This window comes from Neolamprologus brichardi, unplaced genomic scaffold (genome assembly GCF_056152115.1).
Source record: "Neolamprologus brichardi isolate AB-2024 unplaced genomic scaffold, ASM5615211v1 NODE_ptg000031l+_length_7269946_cov_1, whole genome shotgun sequence".
In the NCBI taxonomy this organism is placed as follows: domain Eukaryota; kingdom Metazoa; phylum Chordata; class Actinopteri; order Cichliformes; family Cichlidae; genus Neolamprologus; species Neolamprologus brichardi.
This window is the reverse complement of record NW_028270136.1, coordinates 5,726,498-5,736,094: the sequence shown is the minus strand read 5'-3', so window position 1 is coordinate 5,736,094 and position 9,597 is coordinate 5,726,498. Positions and strand designations below refer to the sequence as shown.

Here is a 9,597-nt window from a genome sequence, read left to right as displayed (position 1 = left end):
CTTTAAATATGAATATGAATAAAAGGAGGAAATAAAAATCATCATTGGGACATTCAGTTTGATTTATTTTTATTAAATACTAGCTCACCTTGTCGAAACTAAGTCCTATTCATTTTCTTCCAGACATTTCCATCCACAAACTACTTGAATATTAACACCAAACATTTCCCTTTGAATGTCACAATCAGTGAGTATTTTCTGCTGTGGAAATTATGTTTTTTAAAGATAGCATATAAGTTTACAGTTGGGCTGTTGTCATAACCCTGTTTGTTCCTATTTGGGTTTATCATGTGTGATCTTTCAGAGTGTTATATAAACTTTACCTCTTGACTATGTTGTTTATACTGACTACCCTGAATCCTGCCTGCAATGATTTTTGAATATCTGGATTTTACTCTACCTCCAAGGTTTCTGCACTTGGGTTTTTGGGTCTACTGATTATAATTATTTTTTAGTATTCAGTGATAAATGTAATTATATCAAAGACATGCAAGCAGTAAAAATAAAATAAACAATGAAAGCAGATCCTTTAATTCAGATTCATAAAATCATAACTGAAAGTAGATGAAACAAATCAGAAACTGTGCAGGCAAATAAATGTAACATTTTATAAACATACATATTCACAGTTCCATTCCTCTTGCTTGCAAACATTATCAGTAGAATAGTTATGTATGTAAATGCTAGTCGTCTAGCTTGCAAAATTATTTGACCAGCTAATGTAACTCGTAATACTGACATATAATGTCAAATGGTAGCATATTTAACCATTAGTAAATCATGTTACCATGTAACAAAGCAAAACTGTATAACTAACATTTGCCTTATTGCAATAATAGCTAGTTAGCCAGCAAGCTGTAATTTGTAGACCAGCTTAGAATAAGACATCTGGCATTGGGAGATTCATCATGTTAGAGTCAACTTTGTTATTATACTCGTAATTAGATATAGAGTATAGACATTGATTTTACTGTATAGGACACGTGATCTACTGTACATGCAAAGGCCTATTACAGCCTAACAGGATAGTCTCTTATGTTTCTTCACCGTTTTGCATGATGCAAGCTGTAACCAAATGCAAACTGCAATGTATGAAGGTTGTACAAAACTCTTCAATACACAATACAAAAACATGACATAAACTGGGTGGTCAGGTCTAACTCCTGGTAAATGTGTAAAAAAAAGTGACTAAATGTGTCTTTAGAGAAAAATTATGAATATTATATAAAATGCTGCCTGGTGCACCTTTACCTTTAGAAACAGCTTTCTTATACACTTTAATGGCCTTCGTGATTATTACTTAAGGCCAAGCACGTGTGAGTTTGTAAGGCCTCAGAAGCTCCACAACATAATGCAAAAAAAATAAAAATAAAACAATAAAAATAAATTAAATAAAAATCAGTTCCAGTCATTAAAATTCATGACTCCATCAAAGCCATGGTAGCTGAATGGCTCCAGGTTGGGGCTGCAGGTGTCACGAGTGAGGCAAGCCATCCTGTTGTGTTCACAGCTGTCCTCGCTGCCTGGCTCAATGTACACCGAATCCGCAGAGTGGATGGATGGATCCTCATCAAAGTAGTTGTGGGGCCTTAGCAGGACCCCACCCCCATTGCCCACCGTTACAGTGTTGGGGATATCCTCGGCATGAGGGATGTGGAGGAATCCGGTGGTCACCCAGGCAACAAGGTCCTGCAGACAAATCACGATTAAGTAAATTAATTGACTGCTGTTATATTGTGTTGGTGTTTAGTTTATCAGACATACCTCGTCTTCTATGCTTTCATTGTCTTCAATGTACTTGCTGAAGTCAACAGCTGGAGTCCAGATGTTGTTCTGACTGTACAGACTGCTGCTGGTCTGCTCTACATCCTTATGCTTGGTAACAGCAACCTTATACCTGCAGGCAAACATGCGTGGACTCCATCTTAGAAAACCCCAATATTAGCTGCATGTTCAAAGTGACATTATGTCGTGTTTAGTGGCAAATCTGGACCCAAAATATGACTTGCAGGCAAAGTAACAAAAAATTATCTGGTGAAAATTCCAAACAGCAAAATAAGAAACTCCAATGATCCACATGTGGCGATTAATACTCGGGAAAACAAACAGTATGAAAAACCGATGGCTCAAAATACACATGAGGTAATTAGGGAGAGTCCCCAGAGGAGCCAGCAAGCGCCCCGCACAGCCCCAGCCAATAGAACAGATGGTATTAAACATGATTTGGCTGATGTTTCTTTGGGTAAGAGGGTCTAACAGAAGAGAGATGATACAGACACATGGCATCCTTACAAAACATGATGTCATGCAGTAGATATACTTACCCCAGGGTAGCAATAATATGCAATAGATGCGAGAATGTAGTGCTAACATTGAGCAAACAAAAAAACCGCAGACTTGGATTCAAACGTGCAAAACAGAAAAACTCAAGTTCAAAAGCCAAAGCACTGGGTCAAATTTCAGAGTCATGACATATTAACTTGGGTATATATAAAATCAATACTACACACCTGTCCAAGCCCACCTGTTCCATTACTCAAATGACCTGTTTCACTAGCTTTATTTCTTTAAGATAAAGTAGACATTTACAATGAGTAAAATTTAATGTGCGTGTTTTGATTTGTTGTTTTTTAATTTTGCTATCATTCAGTCCTACCTGGCCCAGGACATCGCCTTCTCCTCTGCCTCGCTCTCTGGAAGGTGGTCCCCAGCAAAGCTATACACCTGCAGCCTGTATGAGCGCTGATGGCCCCACCTGTTGGTCTTGTTGCTGGCAATGTGCAGGTAGCGTGGTGTCTTGGTGTCATAACGCAAGGCAGCTTCCTGCAAAGGTGTCACGGTCATTAGTCTATTTTTAAGTGAAAACAAGTGACTCCTGGTAATCTGCTTCATGATTAGTGGTTAAGTCTGGCTTCTTCTGACTGATCCAGTACAAAGATCTTAAAGCTTATGGCCACTTTTATTTATTGACCTGATTACATGGTTTTCTAGAAAACCATAAAAAGCGACTAAAGGAAACACTCTGCTCTAGCCTGGTTACTGACACTTGTGCTGATACCTACTGATACACCGGTTCCTTTAGAGAACTAAATGACACAACCTTACAGTATTAAACAAAGTCAGTGTAAATGAATGAATCCAGTTCCAAAGTCTAAGACTTAAAGGCAACAGGCTTAAGCTGGTTAAGACTAAAGCTTCTTCACAAAGAAAGATGCCACCTAGCTCATGCACTTGGCAGAACTTAAAGGGTTGAAAAATATGGAGAAAACATGCTCATTGCCATAGTACATTCAAATGAGAGCGCAGTCACAGCCCATTTCTATCCCTATATGTGCAATCTAATGCAGAGCTTACCTTCTCTATTTAAGTTAAACATTCACTACATTCTGACAAGTTTGCTCTGTATGCGTCTCACATGGATGGAAGACGGTTCTGGATTCTGGATTTGAATCTTGCTGAAACATTGTTGACTCTATGGTGGAGGCAGACGTGGGATACAGAGAGCTTAACAAGACTAAAGGCCCATTTTCAAATTTGTAATAAACATTAAAAAAATGAAAAGGGATAAACATATATATTGTTTAAGGAACATGTTCAGAGGTTCAAGTCTGCTCATAATTATTATTATTATTATTATTATTATTATTATTAGTGTCTGCTGTCTTTGTAACTGTCTGTCCAACCCTAAATGTTCCCACCTGAGTCTCAATCACACCTGTGTATCATTTTGTGTTCTTTTACCTTTCTGGATTAACCCTGCCCGTTTTACACTAACAACTACTAACTACCTTTTTTCACCTGTTTATTTTGTGCATAAGACTGGAATCAGGTTGTTCCAGTGGTCCCATCATTCATCCAGTGATTCTCCAGTGGAGACTCACTGGGGTTGGCTCAACTTCACCGAGCAGAACAAGAGCTTGTGTTGTTAATAGCAGTATAACACAGAGTCTGTGCAGGTGATGGGAAACTGTAGCAGGATGATCTGCTGTCACAAATGATATTTAAGTATTTTGAGTTATGTTTTGGTTTATTTTTGAATGATGGATTCTTCTTTATGTTTCTCTGGTGCTTTCTTGGGTTTTATGATGAATCTGCGTTTCAAGTTACTTTGGTGTGTTTGATTGTTTTCTTATTTTCTTAGTGCTTGTGATGATGATGATGATGATGATGTTCTATGTTCCAGCTTATTTTGGTTTATTTTTAGTTCTGCCCGTGTTAAGTCTGTGTTTCTTAGTCTGCGTCCTTGTGTCTTATTTCCTGTTTTATTGTGAAAGTCTGTCTTATGTTAGTGTGTGCAGCTTTGCTTACCCTGTCTCGTTAGTCCAATTTCTCCCAGCTGTGTCTCCCTCCTGTTGCCCATTCCCTGATTACCACCCTGTGTATATTAGCCCTGTGTTTTCCTGAGCTCAGTGTCGCGTCGTACCCTCAGAATTATGCCAGTGTGTTCAGTTCTCAGTGTCATTGTTCAGTCCGTGTTTTTGTTTATCACCAGCAATAAAGCTAAGGTTCTCAGTTTCAATTCAGTCTCAGAGTCTCGTATTTGGATCCTCCTCTCCATCCGCCTGCACACAGAGCCCTGACTGTGGTTACATGTCCATCATAACATTTTCTTTCATTACTGGTGTTGTCTTTCCCTCTCTTTTCTCTTTAAATGAGAAAACAAAACATTAAATCTTCTAGTTTTAAGAGTGTGGAAATGTATTTCATTTGTACTATAAAACTGTAACATAGGTTTCTCTCAGTGTGCGGTCTACAAGCATGCTTTCATACTCAATATCCATTATTTCTGGCAATGCATCTTTGAGAACTGTTGGTAAGGAAGCTAGGCATCAGCATTTCATGCACTCTGAAAAAATGTCTTTGAATTCTAAGTGCTGTAGTCGAAAACCATATTTAGCCAATCAAATACTCTCCACCAACTGCCAATAAGGATGACTGTTTAATGTAAGAAGGCTTTGGAAACCCAGAGGAAACCATGGAAAGGAAATGAGATTCTAACCCAGCACCTTGTTGCCAGCTGCATCACACTGCTGCTACATTTCCTGACCCGTGTGCGCTGCTGTTTCTATTCTCTGCAGGTTATGAAAAATGCAACTGAATAAAAATGAAGAAGACCTTTTCTGTTTTGAGCTGCTTCTCCACCAGCTTAGGGATCATGGCGGCGTGATCGGGCATCCATGGCAGTGACACATTCGTATACTCCATGTCTTTGGTCTGGAATACATTCTTCACACCTGCAGAGGAAATGTTGCAAAATGTTTTTTTCTTTTCTGCATTTCTATGCTTCAGTGAATGTGTGGAAGGTGGTCTTTATGTTATTTACAAACTGAGGACACTCAGCGAGATGAGTGGCTGAGGAATACATAGATGGGATTAAAAAGAATTACACAGGACTGGAACTGATTTCTTTAGGTAAGGATGCCTAGAAACTTACATTGTGCATAAAAGCATCGTGGCTCCATAAGCAGCTGTAATGGTGAACATAAGCAGTAAAAACAAACTGCCTTTGGTTGCAGTAAGAAACACCAGAGATCTGTTTTCACTGTGGACTCTGTGGGCAATGTGTAAGTACTGTGGAATGTATATTTGTGTCTGTGTGTGTGTGTGATTTATATTTACTTTTATCAAGTGTGACATATTTATTATGAGGCTGTAAACTGAAGTCTATAATACTATACACTACACTATATATGATTTGATTTGGTTTATTTGTTTTTCTAAAATACAGAAAATTCTAACACGAAGTTGCTGTTTTGTTTTTGTAATTTTGGGGAATCGTCCTCCACATCTGGAATGTGACATCAGCTAAACCGGTAGATTACCCCCACTCTTTTTTTGCTTGTTGATAGAATCAATTATTTGAGCATATAGCTTTTATTAAAAAGGACTTGTACTCAGTTTTAGATACGGGCAACACGGGCGGTTGCCTGGGGCGGCATCGTGGTGGGGGGCGGCATCACCGACATCGGCAAAAAAAAAAAAATTGCTCGTACTCGTGCTGCCCCGACGTCAGCCAGCGCATATTGTGAATGTCATAGGCATCAATCAGTTTTCTATCGCCCATTTGCTGGGAGTAAGGGCGCCCTTCGTTTGCGAGGTGCGCCTGCTGCTTGCAGCACAGGGAGGAGAGGGCGGGGCGGCGGGGGATTTTCTGACCGGCTGGAGCAGCGTCTAATAACCAACTCGCAAAATAAAACAAAATAAAAACAACAAACACGAAAACACCAGACATCATGATACAGACTTCTAATTTGCACCGATGTTTTTTCGAAATTCTATACAAGAAAAGTGAGCGCGAGAGCCCTCGGTGCGCCTGCTCACTGCTGAAGTCAAAGTAAACTTTATTGTCATCTCCGCTACATACAGTCCAGTATATAGAGAGACGAGGAGGCTCCAGTTACAGCAGTGCAAGAAAACAAACAATAAATATAAGAAGAGTAAGAAAATAAATATACACTTTAGGACTCGGGGTAAAGGGATCAATAACGATTTAAAATTTACAGTTTGATGATTTAAAGTCTCACACACAAGCCGTCGAAAGGGGAGGGGGGCTGCTTCCAAATAGAGCACATTTCATTCATAATGTGTAAATCCAAGCCCATTATCTATTCATGATTTGAATCCTGGGTTGTGTGAACACTCAGAAATAAACCCTAGACAAAGCAAATCTGTGAACTAAGGTGTAGGTCTGTTAGGTTATGTTGTGGTGATCCTCGAGTTGAGGGATTTGTGTTCATACTGGAGTGCAAAATTAAAACCAATGGAAGATGGACAAGAAAGGTTCAAAGCCATCAGGTGCTCAGTTTAGAAAAAAGAGAAAAGAGGAGGAGGAGAAGCGAGCAACAGATGCAGGTAAGCAGATGTGTGATTGGATAATGGCAGATCATCCTGAACCAATCAGACTCAGAATACTTTATTAATCACTAAGGAAATTATGTGGGTTACAGTTGTTCCAAGAAGAGGGAGTGTTCGCCCAAGGTGCCAAACAGGCTAGGACCGCCACTGCTTGTACTATTATTTCTCATATTTAAAGGGCTAACATTTACTCCGACTAGCAGAGAAAGTAAAGAGGACCGTGTCGAGTGGAAAAGTGGGAATATATCCAAATAATTTGGCCTTTGACAACAGACTTGTTTGCTTAATTTTGCAAGGCTTTATATTTACATCGTTTTGTCGAAAAAATAAATAAATCACAAATAAATCATTTAATAAATAAATTAATTGTGTACGTCACTCACCAAGTACATCCAGGTCCACTTTAAAATTAACGAAGTGCGTGTGAATGTTGCCCAGGACATTTTCAGCCACCTGGTGTCCGTGTTTTTTACTCCCGGGAAGCAGGTAGGAAGAGGAGATGTAGCCGGTTGCATGAACTTTGACCTCCACTGATCCGCTCTGGTAAAAGATGAAATCCCACATGTAGTCATAGTTCCCGATAGCAGTGATGGTCCTGAACACTAAAGCGCTGTTTGCCATTCCTCCAAAGTTGTTGTGGAAAAAGTCGGCGAAGTGCCTGCGCAGGGGCTGACCCATGTTGTGCTCAAAGATGCAGATAGAATTTCTAAACCTGACCGGGAGTGGGACATCAATGTAGCGGTATGTGTCCACGTAGGTCGCCTGATAAGGACAATCTACTCCACGGACGAGCTCGTGGGCAAAGCGCCCAATGCCGATACTTGAATCTAGGAACTTGGTAATAATCATCCCTGGAGTCACTGAACCGTACACCGACATAGCCTCCTGTACGCTCAGTTCATACGCGATCCTTTCACCCTTGAAACGTACATCAAACACCTTCATGCCGGTGAGAGAGCTCAGTCCGAAAGCGAAGCTCCAGTCCAGGTACAGGACATGGTTGTTGCTGACGCTGTATCGCGCCCCCTCTGAGTAAAACTGCTGCGGGCCGACCTGCAGAGGCTTGCTCCGGGGCTTGAGAGAGCCATAGTCAGGCGACTCTTTATAAACGATTTTCTTAACTGACCCATTATCATATGCGCGTTGAAGTTCTTCTACAGAGTCAAAATATTTGCCGTTATAAAGCAATTTCTCTATTCTCCACTGTGACATGTTTAGGCTTTCGTGGTTAAGCAGAATTTCGAAGCCCACCGGATGGATGTACATGCCACTCATATCCCTGAAGAAAGACACCCAGGTTTTTCTGTCCCCGGACCGAACTCCGCGAGGCATCTGCTCGAACGCGTTCAGCGTCTTTTTCTTGTCTACCCCAAAGCTTTCTCGAAGGAGTTTCTCTAACTTGGAGAAGATCTCGGTTTCAAAAAAACTAAAGAACAAGACGTACTCCCCAATGGTGACCGGACGCGCATTAATGGGGACATCCACCTGATACCTCTCTTTAGTCACATCTCTGTGGTATGTCGGGTTGTCGAGAGGTCCCACTACATATTCCTTGATATAGTTTTTTGCGCCGTGGAAAACCACTGCCGTCGCCTCTCTCACCGGTTTGGAGCCTTTCTCGTCCAGGTAAGCCAGCACCTCTGCTTTCTTTGGGAGCGACAGTTCTATTAAGAAGAGAAAGTTTTCAGATGGCTTTGTGATCTGGCTGGTGGATATAGCCAGGTCTTTTTGTTTGAGTAAATACTGCTGGACCTTCATATACTCCTCCCGGGTGAGGTCAGCGAACACAAGGGTGCGGTCGTCGTGTCTGCCTCGCAGCGGGTGGATGCGTTCACGGGAACATTTGGGTGCCCTGCTGGAGTGGATGCCGATGAGGACGATGTTCAGAATAATGGAGAGAAGCCCTAAAAGGACCAGCACCCATTTTGCCAAAGGGTTCATCTTTCCCTCTACCATCATGCGCGCTTGGAGGGAGAGCAGAGGAATGCGCTCTGGGTAGGAAGGACTGTTCACACAATCTAGAAGAGGAGAAACGACCCGCTTCAGTTTCCCCAGCCCCCTATGCACGGATCTGATTACCTCCAGCCCCTCTTTCCTTATTTGTTTGAGCTGTAATGAAACGGTTTCATCGACCTACTGTTCAAATGCTCCTACAAACAAGACTATTGTACGCACGATGTCTGCGTATTTAAAGATTTCACCATTTTACATAGAAAAAGGTTTTGCAGGTTTTGTTCTCTATATTTTGTCATATATTTTATGACACAGTAAACATAAGACCACTGCCCACTTTTTATTTAAACACATTTAAGTCAACAATCTAATTCAGCTGCCAAATAATAGAAACCAAATACTGAATTAGCTAAAACTTAAGTGAGATTAGCCAAACTCATTATTTTACTATATATATATATATAGTAAACACACACACACACACACACACACACACACACACACACACACACATATATATATATATATATATATATATATATATATATATATATATAGTAAACACACACACACACACACACACACACACACATATATAAATATTACTGTCTGGTGTATATTGCACATAACCAAAAAGTGCATTTCAATAGGGATTTTGTTCCCCCAACATTTTGCATACGTTTGCTACAAGAGCAGAGACGTTTAACTATTTTGTCCTTCTGACTTTAGTATTAAAATTACATGGACACAACTTATAACACATTTGATGCTGTTACAGAAGAGGCAGTG

General features: G+C 40.5%; 1 protein-coding gene across 1 annotated transcript; it reads right to left on the bottom strand.

Moving 5' to 3' along the window:
• Positions 1-515: 515 nt before the first annotated feature.
• aoc2 (amine oxidase copper containing 2) lies at positions 516-8,864 on the bottom strand. Its single transcript, XM_006807496.3, has 5 exons — positions 7,239-8,864; positions 5,116-5,234; positions 2,657-2,823; positions 1,765-1,897; positions 516-1,689 (listed from the first exon to the last, which is right to left on the bottom strand). Exons 1-5 carry the CDS (start codon positions 8,812-8,814, stop codon positions 1,399-1,401), a joined length of 2,286 nt encoding a protein of 761 aa, XP_006807559.2. The 5' UTR covers positions 8,815-8,864; the 3' UTR covers positions 516-1,398.
• Between the last annotated feature and the right edge of the window lie 733 nt (positions 8,865-9,597).